Source organism: Delphinus delphis, chromosome 21 (assembly GCF_949987515.2).
Source record: "Delphinus delphis chromosome 21, mDelDel1.2, whole genome shotgun sequence".
Lineage (NCBI taxonomy): Eukaryota > Metazoa > Chordata > Mammalia > Artiodactyla > Delphinidae > Delphinus > Delphinus delphis.
Window position 1 is genome coordinate 22,096,212 of NC_082703.1, and position 17,289 is coordinate 22,113,500.

The window sequence follows — 17,289 nt, forward strand, 5'->3', positions numbered from 1 at the left end:
CTCACTTCAGAAACACGGCGGGATTGTTTCAGGTGGTGTCCAGGGCTGAGGCGACCTCTGGATGGGTATAAACCTTCCTGGGCAGGTCAGAGCACAGCTCTGGAGGTGAGTCAGAACACACATGACTTAGACTGGAACTGGCGACAATAAAAGAGGGTTGGTGTTGTGTTTCTCGGTGCCCCTGGACACGGAGTCTAAGTGAAGTTTTACACACCTAGGGAGACATCCAATTCTCTAGGGTGGTCGTCACTGCCCTCGTGTCACAGAGTCAATCGTGCAGATGCTTACAATAGCGCCTGGGCAGGCTGAACAATCAACTGGAAAAACTCAGGCAAGGACCACAAAACACTGTGTCTTTCAGAGCAGCTTTTTCTGACATTTATCACCAACGGTCACAGGCAGACTTCAAGTCAACAGTCAGCCTCGCTCAAGAGGGTCTGTCAGGTATTACAGGATGTTTTCCATACATGAGCTGAGGAGACATTTTCATTTGACTTCAGTGATGGTTCTCAGCATATCCTATTCTTGGCTGACAGAGAGGCCCTGACCAAAGAACTTAACTCAGCACTCATCTCGAGAGGAAAAAAGCATATTTCAGAGCCCCCTTAGTGGGAAGACAAAAGTAAATGCAGTCTTTCCCCAAATTAGCCTATTGCAAACTAAAACTATTCGTGTGTATACCTAAAGAAATACGTGCTGGGACTAGTGAATTTTTCAGAAAAGTTTTCATTTATTTTTCTACCTCCAAAGCTCATGTTAGTTCCATTATACTTAGATTCTAAGGAGCTTAAACTCCTACAGTTATAATCCACTATTCTGCAGTTTACAGTTATTTTAAATAGATTTAAAGCACATATCCTTGAACTATTTTCCATTGGTTATATTTACTTTAAACATTCTAAACATACATCCTTAAACTCTAAATTTTGTACATAACATTTAAGCTACTTTAAAATTGGGTGACAAAAGTTGCCTTTTATAGAATAAACCTAGACTGCAATTTTAATTTTGGGTTAAAATAGACTAATAAAAAGAAAGATATAGAGAAAGAAACGGACACACATTTAACAACAACCAAATTCTTCTCCTGAGAAGGCTTAAAAATCTTTCTAAAAGGACAAAAACTGAGGCAAATTCCAAAGGGAAGGAAGAAAGAGAATAAACCTTCCCCTAAAACCCAGCTGCAGAGCTGAGAAAACATTCTGGAGTCCTGCCTGAATGTCCCCTGCTCACGTGAATGCATTCTGTTTGTCAAGGGCAAGACAAAGCCATTGTCTGATGACAAAGCTTGTTGCTAACAAATGCTACGGCAACTTGCTGCTTAGACAATTCTGTTTATTTTTGCCTCAGAAAACCAATGCCATGTTCAGGGCTAAATGACTAACAGGGCACTCCAGCAGCGCACGCGACTGCCGTGCAAAAGTCCCAGTAAATCCAGCGATGCAGATGAATACGCTTCTTGGTGACCTGAGAACCCGTCCATCCAAGAAATCTTCACGCCAAGAGAAGCGCAGGCAAGAGGGTGGAAGATGCGCTGCCCAGCTCAAGCGAGACTCCTGCAGCTGTCTCTCTGCAGAGACCTAGGCAATGCTGCACACTGTTAAAAACCGGTTAACCACACGATGTTTAATCCAGCTTAAAAAAGAAGGCCGAGACCACAAACAGTGCCAGGTGACACACTGGGTGACGGTGGCTCTTTGCACGGGTGCCGAGAAGAACACACGAGTGATATAATCTTCTACAACAATTAATTATAAATGTCTACTGTTTCCCTTCCTATAGAGTCTAGATTCTACTGAGGTCAGAGCAAAAGGAAAGGGGGTCATTTGCGGAAAAAGACATTTGGATTAGACCTTAGGCGAACTCTATAAGGATATTTCAGTGGACCCATGAACAACATCACAGAACTGCTTTTTGCTGTAAGCCTTCTGCCCATGACATAGTTCTTCCTCAAGTGAGTAAAGTGACTTGCAGTAAAACAAAAACACCAGGGGACAACTGTTAGATACTATTTCCAATGTGGCAAAGGAGGGTAAAGTAACCTACAGTGCAAACCAAGGGCTCCAGAAGTAGCACAAGTATAACTGGGTTCAAATGGCACCGCTGTATTTTTCAAGTACTCAAAAGTGTCAACAACAGATTATTTCTTTTCTCACAGTGCGCTATCAAATTCCAAGGCATAGCCTAACTGCAACAGCCTCGGCAGGTTGATTGAGGAATTCCATGGATGACACACGTTAGGATCTCTCAGCCTGGGCACCAGCGACATTCTGGGTGGATAAATCTTTGCTGTGGGGCTGTCCTGTGTATCATGGGATGTTTAGCAGCATCCCTGGCCTCTACCACTAGATGCCAGTAGCATCCCTTTCCCCCTGTGTGACAGCCAAAAATGTCTGCAGACCTTGTCAAATGCCCCTGTCCTCCCACCCCACTGAGAAGTATTAATACAGAGGCACAGCTCCTGTGAGAGTGCAGAAGGCAAGGCTACACTACCCCGACTCCCCAGCATTGGGTTCCGTCCCCCACGATGCACAGGTCTCCTCACACCCCCCCCCCCCACGCAATCAAGGGAAGGGATTAGGGGGTTCCTTGCTAGAAAGCGTCACCGACAGGCTGACAAGTCTTTGAATCTTTCTTGGACATTGAAATACAAGTTTCAATAAACCCCCTTGAGAAGAGGGTTCAAGAAACAGGTATGGATTCACTCAGGGACTAGTCCAGTTTCCAAAGGAGAAATGGTGCTTCCTTCTTACTGTGAAGCTGATGGCAATTCTCAGTAGTTACTGATCGTCACAAACTTCTTCAGAGTTATCTGAAAATCACCTCAAAAGCTGCCCAGGAACTAAAACAATATTTACCTTCCTTTTCAACTTGAGGCCGGAATGTTCTCTGTTTTACAAGTGGGATTCTCTTACCACACCAAACACCTGAAATTTCAAAGTCTGGAGTGTGTCAGTCCACTTTAGTAGAAAGTATATTTGAGGAATAAGCAGAGACCCTATAGCAGGAGCTGATGGTGGAGCCTCTCATGTTATAGTGGAGAAGAATACAGGGGCCTCACGGGCCAGGCAAGGCCGAGTCAGGGTGCCTACAGCGCACCTTTTATCTCCTTCCTTTAAACATCTCAAGGGCTGAAACTTCCAGTACTTCCTTTGGCTTAAGGCCCTCCAGCATGCTTGCAATAGATTTTTTAAATAATAGCGTCCTATCAGTTAAATCCACACATCAAATTGCCGGGAGAACCCTTCTCCCACATTAGAGCTGTGACTTGAACAGACAGAAGACAGACACTTAGAACGCAGTTCTGACGCGTACGATTTCTAAGTTTGGAGCATGACTCGCGTAGCATCTGCCTGTGTGAGTGAGCAGTGCGGTGGGAAGAGTCCAGGACTAAAGTCCAGGAGACGTGGGTTCAAGTTCCAGATCAGCATGTGACTAACCAGGTACCTGTTTAACATCTCTGGACCTGAACTTTATTCATATAAATGCAGGTCTTAGAATGGACGATGACTAAAGTTTTCTGGGAGAAGAGAGGTGGGAGCAGAGTTGGATATAAAATTATATATGTGTAATTTTATATGTAACTATATAAAACTACACTCTCTGTAGAGAGTGTAATGGAAGTGCCCTGAGCCCTCGGTCCCTCAAGGCAGGTAAGGGATGGGGCTGTGTTGGATGTTGGGGAAGGAACCGCAGGCTCTGGATGCTGCCGCACTCAGAGCATCAGGGCTGGGCAGAGGGAAACCCTGGCAAGCGCTCTGCAGCAATGGCCTGGGGTGCTTTCTAAGTTTAGGTCATTCATAAATTAGAAACTGTGTCAAATTACCGCAATGCTAGGAAGTTAGATCACAGAGCATTAGAAAGGACTCTAAGAAGTCCGCTAGAGTCTACAGAGTAGCTCCTTCGTTCAGGCAGGGACACCTTTACATCCCAAATCAGATGAGAAATATTATTAAAAAAATAATTCCTAATGGAAATCATTATGGTTCTTATCAACAAGTAACTGTGTGTATGTACATACTCAATATAGTCTGAAGTTCTTCTACACTTCTGCTTGACACATTCAGTTCCAAAACTCTTTACTTACACTCTAAACGAGATACACACAATGTTGCCAACACCTCCCAACCTACACTATGAGCACGTCACCCCCAAGAGTGCAGTATTTATATACGGCAGTTTCTACCAGACTCAAATCAACATTATGTCCCTCTTTGCAGTCAGCTGAATAAATACTACTCTTGAATCACTTTATTCTTTTTTTTTCTTTAACAATTCATTTAATGTTTCAGTATCATTAGTCAGAAGTCTTGTTAATTTGCAGGGTCTGTTTGTCCATAGAGGATCCTTTATTTCCTACCGGGGAAACAGCTTATGTGTTTTGTTTTGCTTTTTAATTTTTATTGGAGTATAGTTGATTTACAACGTTGTGTGTTAGTTTCAGGTATATAGCAAAGTGAATCAGTCATATGTATATATATATCCACTCTTTTTTTTAGATTCTTTTCCCATATAGGCCATTACAGAGTATTGAGTAGAGTTCCCTGTGCTGTACAGCAGGTTCTTAATTAGTTATCACTTTAACTATTCTGTTTTGTTTGTTTATTTGCGGTACGCGGGCCTCTCACTGTTGTGACCTCTCCCGCTGAGGAGCCCAGGCTCCGGACACGCAGGCTCAGTGGCCATGGCTCACGGGCCCGGCCGCTCCGCGGCATGTGCGATCCTCCCGGACCAGGGCACGAACCCGCGTCCCCTGCATCGGCAGGTGGACTCTCAACCACTGCGCCACCAGGGAAGCCCCACTTTAACTATTCTTGATAACATTTCAGGATCCAGAACAGCAGTGGGGTGGGGGAAAGCTTTAAAGGGAGCTGAAATACTGGTCTCATTCACATCCAACTGCAGGGAAAATGTAGCACATGTTCCATTACTACTAGAATTCCTACACTTGGCCAGTATCTTAGTTCGGGCAACTATAACCAAATGCCACAGACTGGCTGGCTATAAACAACAGAAATGTATTTATCACAGTCTGGAGACTGGGAATCCAAGATTAGGGTGCCACCACAGTTGAGTCCTGGTGAAGGCCCTCTTGTCGGTGGCAGACTGCCACCTTCTTGCTGTGTCCTCACACGATGGGAGAGGCTGGGGATCTCTCTGCAGCCTCTTTTATAAGTCACCAAGTCCATTCATGAGGGCTCCACTGTCACGACTTAAGCACCTCCCAAAGGCCTCACCTCCTAATACCATCAAGCTCGGATGTTAGGATTTCAACGAAAGGATTCTGGGGGAACACGATTATTGAGACCCTAGCAGCTAGCTAATTTTACTAGACCACTTCTCAACTACCTGGGCTGTTCTAATTGTAAATAAAAAGCTAGAGTTGGGCACTAAAATGCAAACGCGAACAGATCACTGGCTCTACTGCAGCGGTCCTCACGGTGTGGTTACTGGATAAGCAACATCAGCATCTCTGGGGAACCTGTGAGGAATGCGAACTTTCAGGGCCCACTCAGAGCCACAGAATCACAGACTTTGGGGCCCAGAAGCCTGCATCTTAACAAGCCCTCCAGGTGATTCTGACACACACTATAGTTTGAGAACGACTGGTCTCCAGGATTAAGCCCGAACTTCTCAGGACAGCTCCCAAGGCCCTTTAGGATCGGCCCCCGTCTTCCCATCAAGGCTCACCTCTCCATTACATCCCAAGCACCTGCACAGTGTCTCAGCTGACATAACCCACATACAAACGCACACGGGGCAGCATCCAGCCGCAGCCACCCGACAAGCCCAAAGGGGATGAGAGCCACTCAATCTTTTGGACTCAACTCTGCTACCCGTAAGAAAACGCCTTTCTTGAGCTCTGGCCCAGGTAGAGCTGACACTCCACACATCTGTGCCACTACTCAATCCTGAACCTGCAACACTCACTGAATTTATCAAATTGTACTGTGATTTTGTTTGTGTATCCACCTGTCTCCTCCTGAAGGTCGGGGACCGTTTCATGCATTGCACAGCTGTGCCTCATACATAATGGCACTCGCAAGATGTTTGCTGAGTGACTGAAGACCTACTTCTGGCGATTCCTTCTCTGAAGGAAGATATCCTTCAGAGTCCTTTCTCTATGGACATGAAGGGTCCTATGAACTCAGGTGGTCTTTCATCTACCCAGGATCAGCGGGGGGCGGGGGGGGGAAGGTGTTGTGAACAAAGCAGAGAAATTCGAGATAAAATATAAAGGATAAGTAGGAGTTACCTAGGCAGAGTGATACTGAGTGTAGGGCAGCATTCCAAGAAGAAGAAACAGAATGTGCAAAGAATATGAGGCGGGAGGAACTGGGGTGAGTTGAGGAAAGAGAAAAGTGAGTGTGGCTGGAGTTCAGAGGGAGGGGGTGGTCTGGCGGGAGATGAGGCTGAAGATGGAGATGGGGCCAGAGCAAGCAGGGCCTTGCAGGTTTCGCTTCGAAGCATTGTTATTCTAAGAACAATGGGAAGACAATGAAAGGTAAGCATGGGGGTGGCATGATTAAGATCTGTATTTTTAAAAAATCACTCTGGCTTCAGTATGAAAAATAAATTGAATAGGGGCAGGAGTGGATACAAGGAAACCAGTTAGGAAGCTACTGCCTTAGTTCGAGAGAGACGGGTGGTGGAAAATGGTGGTGCAGAGAAAGAGCCGAGTTGAGATATATTTAGAGGTCAGTCTGTGGGACGATAATGGACTAGATATAGCGCATGACGGAGAAGGAATGAACAAGGAGGACTCCTAGGTTTCTGACTTACTCGGACGGATGGCAATGCCATTCACAGAGACAAGAAACTACAGAAGATGGCCAGTTACCTTTTCATTTGGAGGTGTCTTTTGATATCCAAATAAAAATGTGCAGTAAACAGTAGGTAAGTAGAAAAGCAGAGAATAGAGGTTCTGTAGATAGAAATTTGTAAAGTCATCAGCATATAGATAAAGGAAAGACTAACCAGACAAAGAACATAGAGCAGTGCCACTCAAGGAAACTGTGGTGATGAAGGATATGTTCCACGCTATCCAATACGGTAGCCACACATGGTTACTGAACACTTGAAACATAACTGATGTGACTGAGAAACAAAATTTTACATTTTTATTTACTTTCAGTTAATTTAAATAGCCACATATGCTAATGGTTACTATATTGGACAGCACAGGTATAAAATAATGAGAGTTAGAAACAAATCCTGAGGAACTCCAACATCTAAAAGCTGAATAGAGACAAATAAGCAAGCAGAAAAACAAACAAACAACTAGAATGACAGAGTGTTAGCCAGGGCAGGCTGAAAGCCCAGGAAGACAGTAGTCACCAATGTCTCAAAGATGCTGCCGAACAGTCAAAGATGAAGACGGAAAAATGTTCACTGAAACTAGCTAGCTGGACTTACTAAACTTCCCAAATCCCATCACCAACAAGAAGTTGACGTGGTTAGCGGGTAAAATTCAGGCCTCCGCCAATACGTTTGACCAGCATGAATGGTAAAATACGGTCAGAGGCAAGAAAATTTTGTGAGCAGACTTAACTTCTGAGACCAAGTGCTTCAAATTGTTTAATATCTATGAATTTGCTCTAAGAACCTCCTTCTCTAACCATACCTAATTTTCTTGCCCATAGGACAAGGATCTGAGTTAGATGGTCTCAAAACTTTTATTTTTATGATTATTTACTTTCCCTAGAATTGTATCAGCAGTTAAACTAGCTGAGGCACTGTAAAGACTTTTAAAATCATTCGATACCTGATTTCTTAAAAAGATCAAAATACCGTAAGAAAAAAGCCATCAAGAAAAGAATCAAACTGAAATTTCTACATTGTTAAAGAGAGGAACTTGCTCTGCATTTAAGATAAACTAATCTACTTATGAACCTGAAACATGTACAGAGTTTTGTGTGAATTTGCTGGAGTCTGTTGACGCTCAGAAGCCTTATTTGAACCTTCCTGTGTATACAAAGTAAAGCGGTCCCCCCGACCCTACTCTATCATCCTGAAAAAAGTCAATGCAGAGTCAGCTGGTTAATTCCTTAAGGTTTCAGAGGAAACACAATCAGGTAATTTCTCCCCACTTGTTATACGGCATTTTTTCCGCTGAATCCTCAAACTATTTTCACAATTGCATACCATTTCTTAATCATCAACAATTATAGTTGAAAAAGACCTGCCTGAAACATATTTATATGTAGCAACAAAATTATACTTTAGCATATATATACTATTTTCATAAATAAAGTTCCCATCTCTAGTTTGAATCCTAAGTATTCTTAGTATCTTCCACCTGGTCATTCTTTTTTTTAAACTTCTTCAGTTTCCCACTCACAAACAGGACATGGAAATAAGGAAAAACAACACTGGAAACGAAACTGCTTAAAACCTCACACACAACCCGGCAGCATCATTACACGGTCACTCTGAGCACAGCCCGATTTTCCAGGTTTAAGGAAACAGTGCAGACAGGTGCAGCTGGTGATGAGAGGTTAACACACAGACTGAGGCTTTCCCCAGATTCTCCGCTCGATGATATTTTCACTAGATCGCACTATCCTCAAAAAACAACAAAACGATTCTATTTGAGGTGAGCCTTTTAATGGTAAAAAAATCAAAGTTTCTGTAGTGCCTTTTACAGGGCGGGAAAAAAACACACACAAAAAACATCTGTCTGGAAATAAATTACAGATTAATTTGAGAAAGAATGAGATAAAGTAACTTTTTATGTGACAGCTGTACATCAAAGGTCACAGAGAAATAAGAACTGTTTCCAATAATAATATGTTACTGGACATTTTATTAAAAGAAAAAGGACAATGGGGAATGTTCAATTTGACCTTCCATTTAATTAAAAAAATAAATGGGCTTCCCTAGTGGCACAGTGGTTGAGGGTCCGCCTGCCGATGCAGGGGACGTGGGTTCATGCCCCGGTCCGGGAGGATCCCGCATGCCACGGAGCGGCTGGGCCCGTGAGCCATGGCTGCTGGGCCTGCGCGTCCGGAGCCTGTGCTCCGCAGCGGGAGAGGCCACAGCAGTGAGAGGCCCATGTACCTCAAAAAAAACAAATAAACAAACAAAAAACCTGCACTTAAATTATAACAACCTAATTCTTTAAGACTGAAACCACCTACACATGAACTTCAAGAGTGAGACAGCAGATGGTATTATTTATGAGGGAAATCACTTCAGACTCTTAACACATTATTCTCTCCTAACAATGGGCTGTGTAAAGATACACATAAATAGGAGACGATTAACTATTACCTCTTTGTTGTCACTTCCAAGCACTTCTCCTCAGAGTTGCTCTCTCCCCACAGCGTGAATCCCAGCTTAGAAACGCCGGATGGGCACTTCTCCACCCTCCTGTCATCCCAGGTCCACAACGCCAGGACCGGTGAGCTCTCTCACCCCTGACCCAGACTCCTACACATCTCCTGACTCTTTGAGTGTCTTCACTGAGAAACCCTTTATGATCACCAAGAGCAGGCAACCCAAAGACTGAGGAAACTGAGGCCTAGAGAAGTGAAGGACGTGCCCAGGTTTCACTGGGAAGCTGGCAAGAGAACCAAGCCCTCCTAAACTCCAGCTCCCACACTTCTTCTTCTGCACCCAAACCTCATCTCACCAACCTGAAGCAGCAGGACCTCACAGGAACAGCAGCAGACTAGGAGTTGGGACCTCAGACGTAAGCTCTGGACAGCCATGTCCTCATCTGTAAAGGCAGCAGGTGGTACCAGCGCCATCATGTCCCCCCATCTGATCCCTCCCCACATCCAATTAGTTGCCAACTAGGCTGTCTTTCCTTTATAACCTTCCTTATCAATCCCTTCCTTTTCACCACCATTATCTACACCCTGATTGCTATACGTCATTCCTGGACACTGTGTCACCCTCTGTCTTTTATTTTAGCCACTCTAGTGGGTGTGAAGTGGTATCTCATATTAGGTTTGATTTGCATTTTCCTAACGTCTAATGACGTAGGGCATGTTTTCAAGTGTTCATTAGCCATTTGTATATCTTCTCTGGAGAAGTGCCTATACAAATCCTTTGCCCATTATCCAATTGGGTTGTCTTTTGATTACTGAGTTGTATGAGTTCTTTATGTATTCTGGATACAAGCGCTATATCATATACATGATTTGCAAATACCTTCTCCTATTCTGAGGGTTGTCTTTTTACTTTCTTGCGGAAGACACAAGTTGTTAACTTTAGACGAAATCCAATTTACCTTTTTTTGGTCACTTATACTTCCCCTCATTCTTATACAGACCCACACAGTTTGCTAGAATACTGATTCCATGGAACCTGTCTTTGTTCTGGACATGAAGACACATGGTAGCTGAAATTGCCTATATGGTTTTGGCTGCCCAACTTTTTTCTGAGATTTTACTTCTTAATCTAAACCCTATTATAGACTTAAAAGAGACTAATTTAGGAAAAGCTAACTACTGGTAACAGAATTAACCCAAAAGAAAAGTAATGTAGCAAATCTTAATGTGGTTATAGACCTTACTGAAAATAAATGCTTCTAGCATTTTCACGAAAGAGGAACTACAATGCTATCTTTTTTTTTAATAAATTTATTTATTTATTTTTGGCTGCGTTGGGTCTTCATTGCTGCACACAGACTTTCTCTAGTTGCGGCGAGCAGGACTACTCTTCGTTGCTGTGTGCAGGCTTCTCATTGCAGTGGCTTCTCTTGTTGCAGAGCATGGGCTCTAGGTGCACAGGTTTCAGTGGTTGTGGCACAAGGGCTCAGTAGTTGTGGCGCACGGGCTTAGCTGCTCCGCGGCATGTGGGATCTTCCCAGACCAGGGCTCGAACCCATGTCCCCTGCATCGGCAGGTGGATTCTTAACCACTGCCCCACCAGGCAAGTCCCTACAATGCTATCTTGAACTTACCAGTTATAATGTTTCGGGTTGAACTGTGTCCCCCCAAAAGATACGCTTAAGTCCTAAACCCTGGTACCTGTGAATGTGACCTTACCTGGAAACAGGTCTTTGCAGATGTCCTGCCAAAGATGTACTGCTTGACTCTCATCTAAGAGCCAAGAAGCAAGACCTGAAACATATTCTTCCATCACTGCCCTCAAAAGAAACCAACGCTGCCAACACCTGGATCTCAGACTCTGAGACTCCAGAACTATGAGAAAATGTTTCTGTTATTTAAACCACTCACCCTGTGGCACTCTGTTACACAGCCTTAGTAAACTAACACAATAACGAAGATAAGAAAGGTGTCTCTGACTAAACACACAACAGGGGGAAGCACTGAGAAGAGCCAGACAGTGGCGGCAACAAGAAGTCCCTCTCTAGTGTTCTCCTTAAAATGTCTGTCAAACTGTCTGAAAATAAACTATCTTCTCTGCAGGAACAACGAGGAAAAGGAGAGGAGCAGAGCCTGTACTCTTGGAGGAACTAATCAGATCACATCTCCTTTGCTCAAAAGCCTCCCAAGACTTCCTCATTCAGAGTAAAAGCTGAAGCCCCTATAGCATAAGGCAGGCCCTTCAGGACAGGGTCTCCTGCCACCTCTGATCTCTGGCTTTCTCTCCCCCCACCCACCCCTCAAGCAAGTCTGCATGCTTCTGCCTCAGACTTTTGCACCTGTCCTTCTCCAGACCCCCTCGGGCCACTAGGGCTTTGCTCACAGGTCCCCACCTGGGCGAGGTCTCCCCAGGTCACCCTATCCAAGTGCAAAATCCTCCCCTTCTGGCTGAGCCAGCATTCCTTATCACCGGCCCCCACCTCGCCACAGTTCAACAAGAAGGGAGAACTTGTTTTTCCCCAAGGCACGTCTCACCGTCTGAAATGCTGTGCATTTTACTTGTTGACTGTCCGACTGCCTCCCAGCCTAGTTCAGGGACTCAGTGAATGCAGAGATTTCGCCGTGTCCACTGCTGGATCCTAATCACCTAGTCAGCGTTCAATAAACATTTTTTAATGAATGCATTTGCGCAATCTTCCTCACTGGGCTGAGGTTAAGAGTAAGTGCCTCTTCAGAGTCTATACCCTTTTTTTTTTTTTTTTTTTTTTTTTAAATATGGCTCCTACCTTCTGTCAGAGACTCAGAAAGACAAGTAAAAGTCCCCAAGCACCCTTTGCCTCTGTGTGCTGATTAGAAACCTGGGCACAGGTTAGAGTCTCTGGTCCACGTCTTCTTGTCCTTTCGGGACCCTCCACTCCCAGACAGGAACTTGAGGGGGCCTGGAGATTTCCGTGGGAAGTCAAGCCTACAAGGTAGTAGTGTTGGTGCCTGTCAGCTAGGAATCCTGACCTTCTCTGCCCTCCACAGAGTGACATGTCCTGCAACTTCATAAATGAAGCACTGGGCAAACTGTAGGGAGGTGGGAGCCAACTTCAGACCTTGATTATTCCTCAGTATCAAAGCCTGGATAACCAACTCTTTATTTGAAGAGAAATAAAAAGGAAAAAATTATAGAACATATTTATGTATATTTTTAAATCTACAAGAGTAGAGGAGGAAAGATGTTCACAATACAAATGTTTAACTAAAGGAGGGACTTTACTGGCGGTCCAGTGGTTAAGAATCTGCCTTCCAATGCAGGGGACACGGGTTCAATCCCTGGTTGGGGAACTAAGATCCCACGTGCCGAGGGACAACTAAGCTCATGTGCTCTGGAGCCCACGCACCACAAGTAGAGAGAAGCCCGCGTGCCGCAATGAAAGACCCCGCATGCCGCCACTAAGACCCAATGCAGCCAAATAAATAAATAAATATTTTTTTTAAAATTAATAAAAATATAAAGGAAAAGGTTAAGTAAATTATGAAATATCAACTCACGAAAGTCATTCAAATCACTATCAAGATTATGTTCCAATATAGAAGTATCAATGAATATTAAGATTAAATTTTAATATGAGAAAAAATTATGAAACCATGTTTAGTTTAAAAACAGAAGAGAAGGAATATGTACTGACTAATATTCTAAAAATTATGACTACAGATGAATAAAGTGTATAAGGGAACACAGAACTACAAACGAAGATTTTTATTAGGATGAAGTTACACTTACTTTCTCTTATGTTGTTACACCATTATTTAAACAAATCTGAAATATTTAAATGTATGCTCATACTTGTCAAAGCTCTGACAGGAGAGAGAAGGCTGGAGACAGACCTACAACCTTTAGTATGTCTAAGTGAAGAAAACAAACTGGTTCTTACCCTTGTGCCTCTTCAGCTGGGGGAAGCTGCTAATTGTAGTTGCTTGGATTATTTCCACTACAATTTGATACCTGAGTTTTAAAAAGAGAAAACAAGAAAAGATTGAATAGGAAAAAAGTACTATTTTCAGAGATGCGTTTAGACTGTATTTGTACTAATCAACTATAACACTGTGAATCCTGCCCAAGTATCATTAAACCACCCAACATGGATGAAGTCGTTGGTCCGGGTGCTGGGCCATATGCTACTCATTTCTGAGACCAGAACGTACTTCCCCCACTCCATTCCCTGTACGGATGCACTCCCACCTGGCCCCCCAATGAAGAGGGAAACCTTGAGGTTATGATCAGCTGCTCCCTCTCCCCCACCCCCACCTCTGCTCTCCTCCCCACTACCAGTAACCAGAGCCTACTGAGCCTACCTCCTAAGCCTACCAGAGCCAGAGCCTAGGCCTACCAGTAACCAGAGCCTACCTCCTAGGCCTGCACTGTCCAATGAAGTGGCCACGAGCTACGTGGGCTACTTAAGTTAAACCACAATTGTAGTTCCTCAGTTGCACCAGCCGCATTTCAAGTGCTCAGCCACCTCATGGACCTCATGGACCACAGTGGACGGTGCAAAGAGAACACGTCCATCACTGCGGAAAGTTCCACTGGATGGTACTGTCCTACACACTTCTCAAAGCTGTCCTCTCCCCTCCAGTCCCACTGTCACCATCTTCGTGATTTCCTGCATTACTCCTCACTTAGAAGAGCATTCCAGACCAACAGATTCAAAGCATCTGCAGTGGGACTCTGGTGTCAACAGTGTCTAAGCTCCCCAGGTCATTCCCACGCACAGAGAGAGTTGACAGCCACTAGAGCAGAACACCAGGTAGATGTACATGTGACTGAGGTCACCTCTGTGTGAGGAAAAAGAAAAGCTTACATTTTTAGTGCCAAGTACAACCCTAGAATTGTGGCTATTTTGAGCATATTCAAGTCAGGTGAGTTATGACCCCAAGTTCTTAAGTGCTATTTAATTATTATTAAGTATTGCCCTAACCAAACTTATCTGTCCTGAGTGTTTCTTAGCCCTTAATTATGTTGACTGATTAAGAATCTGCCTATAATAAAGCTATTTAACATTAACTCTTTATCTGAACACAAACTTTGCAGCATTCTAAGATTTAATGCTACATTTGGTTGGCTTTTAGAACACAAGATATGTTCTTTTGCTTTTCAACTAAAACCCAGATGACAGACGTGAATTCATCTGTCACAGCTATTCGTGGACACCTCACAACTTTACATCTTTTTGTTTCTTCACTTGTGCGGTAAGAATGTCGATGCCCGTTCTCACCACCTCAGAGAACAGGCTGTCAGGGGCACTGCCGGCGGTCACCTGGAGACTCTGGCAGACTGCTGGTTGCCAACACCCTTCCCTCTCCTTTTTCCCCGCTAACTGGACCACATTTATAGGGGAAAGCAATGCACCCAGCTCAAAACGCTAACCTTCTCCCTAGCAGTTAGGGACAGACATCTGATATAGTTCTAGCCTGTGAGATATGAGCAGAACTTGCCGGGAGGGGATTCCAGGAAGGTTTTTTAAAGGGGCAGACTCCATGGAAAAGCCCTTTCAGTCTTCTGTCCTTGTCCTTCCTCAATTTTCCTCCATGGAACAAGGATGCAGCTGGATGAAAGCACAGAAGCCATGAGGAGGAAAGCCACGTGGCAACGGGAGAAGACAGGAGGAGTTCAGGTGTCCAGTGTCATCACTGAGCCATGAAAACAGCCCCACCCTGTCCATCTCAGGATATCTTGTTATTGAGGAGAATAAATCCCTAACTTGTTTAAGTAACTGTGCGTCGATACGTCTCATGGCCAAATGCTGTCTGACTGAGAGACAGCTCTCTGAAGTCTCCATCCATAGAGAAGTTATCTCCAGGCTGAATACACACTCAGGTGATGTTCTCCAAAAGGAGGCCTTGCTAGGACATTAATGATCAATAAAGTTGTCTCATGGAACTGCCTTCATTCCTCCATTAATGGTAAAACACAAAAGTAGCTTTTCAAAAAAAAGTAGCTTTTCACGTGATTTTTCCTGCCAGTTATGAACAGATGAGGAAACAGCTTATAAGAAGCATACACAAACCTGGAATCATCAAAGTCAAACACTCCTTAACCAAGTCTTTAATTTAACCTTGGACTTAGGTTCTCTAAGCAGAAAGCACTGACTTTTCACTCAACTCCAACACATGTCACCCAACTCCAAACATATGCTTGTTGCAGAAACTTCTACGAAGAAAAGCATGAGAATAATCTATGTGGGCAATATGCTTTCACTAAACAAACACTTTTTAAATCAGTTTCTAGACACACTGAAATGAACAACACCAATACGGTATCTGCTTTCAGAAAGCTCTGGGGATATATCAGACTAAGGGGAAAACGCTCAGCCTATAATATTTGAAAGACTACATAAAAATAGATTTTAATGACACACTGATTCTAAAATGCAAAATGGCATGTACGCTTATGATGGCAGATACGTAAACATGTGGGTATGTGAACCAGGGCTACAACGCAAAACAGAGATAAAAATGAAGGGCATCCGTATTAAAATGGTAGAATTATAAGTCATCTTAAAACTGTTCCCAAACTGCTTATCTATCTCAGCCAGTTCAAACAGACTTACCTTCTTGCCTGCACAGGAAGCTTTCTTTACACCAGCCTAATCATCCTTCTGTCCTTTACACTGCGACCTCATCATCTTCGATATCTGCCCTCCCATAAATATGAATCTCAAAGTCCTTTGAATCTTTAAATAAGTTCCTCTCCTCCTCTTCCTCTTGTCACCACCCTATTTCAGGCGTTCCCACCCGTGGGTCAGCTGCATTAGCTAAACGGTCTGTCTCCTTGATGTCAAGCTTTCTATCTCCCACCCAGCACCCCTGTCAAAACACCTTCCTCAAAGCCCACTCTCAGCTCCTCGACCCCCGCTCACCTCCTCCAGGGACGCCCCCAGAGGAGGAAGCCTCCACTCAAGCCTCCCGCTCGCTCTGCACCTTGGCACTGGCCCCCTCACGCGACTCCCATATAAGCCTGGACTGAAGCTCCGACCGTTTCCACACTGCTCTCCCCAGCCTGTAGTCACTTTCCAGGCTTTCGCTCATGCTCTTTCCTTCTGAAAACCATCTCCCTTCTTGTCCACCTAATTAGATCTTACAGATGCTACTTCTTCCCTCAAGTCATTCCCAATCCCCCTAATTCACATTAATATTTCTCCTCGCTGAAACCCTAAATTACTTCTGCTCTATAATAGTACCCATTTATCTACTATTTTATACTGTTATTTTAAAGAGTCACATTTCCACAAAGAGTGTTGTGAACAAAGAAAATGGTGTGTCCAGTGTGTTCAGGGCCTCGCCCTTCTTTTTAAAATGGTCACACGTCTGAGCCTAAGACAAAATTGTGGTTTTGTCTATAAAAAAAGATATGCTACCTTTTTTTTCTCTCCAACTAGATCATGAGCCTCTTGAAGATAGGGATTGAGTCTTGGATTCTCCAACCGAACCTAGCTTGGCAGTAAATATTAATGAGTGCTAGGGACAGAATGTTTGTGTCCCCTGCAAAATTCATATGTGAAGCCTAATGCCCAGTGTGATGGTATTTGGAGGTGGGACCTTTGAAAGGTCATTAGGTCTCGAGGGTGGTATGTGCCCTTACAAAAGAGACCCCCTGCCAGAGAGCTCTCTCCACCGCATGAGGCCAGAGCAAGAAGACTGCTGTCTATAAACCAGGAAGCGAGCCCTCACCAGAAACCCAATTTGCCTACCAGCACCTTGATCTTGGACTCCCCAGCCTCCAGAACTAGGAGAAATAACTGTTGTTTGAGCCTCCCATTCTATGGTATACTTGTGATAGCAGTCCAAACTGACTTATTAATGAGCTACATTAATAAGTGTTAACATCTGTAACACTTAACAGGCACACGTAACATTCTGAACCATCTGTTCTTTCGATATTCTTAGTGATTCACACTCTGCGACAAATAAGTCATCAATGGTACTGAAGAAAATACACGCCGTCTGAGAAAGAGGTAAAATGTTC

General features: G+C 44.0%; 1 protein-coding gene across 2 annotated transcripts in view; it reads right to left on the reverse strand.

The window, feature by feature from the left end:
* The window catches only part of SNX25 (sorting nexin 25), a 108,610-nt gene that overhangs the window by 36,209 nt on the left and 55,112 nt on the right, over positions 1 to 17,289 (reverse strand). For both annotated transcript variants that reach the window (XM_060001144.1, XM_060001143.1), the window contains exon 6: positions 13,199 to 13,269. In XM_060001144.1, the coding sequence (XP_059857127.1) occupies positions 13,199 to 13,269 (71 nt within the window). The remainder of the gene's footprint in view (positions 1 to 13,198; positions 13,270 to 17,289) is intronic.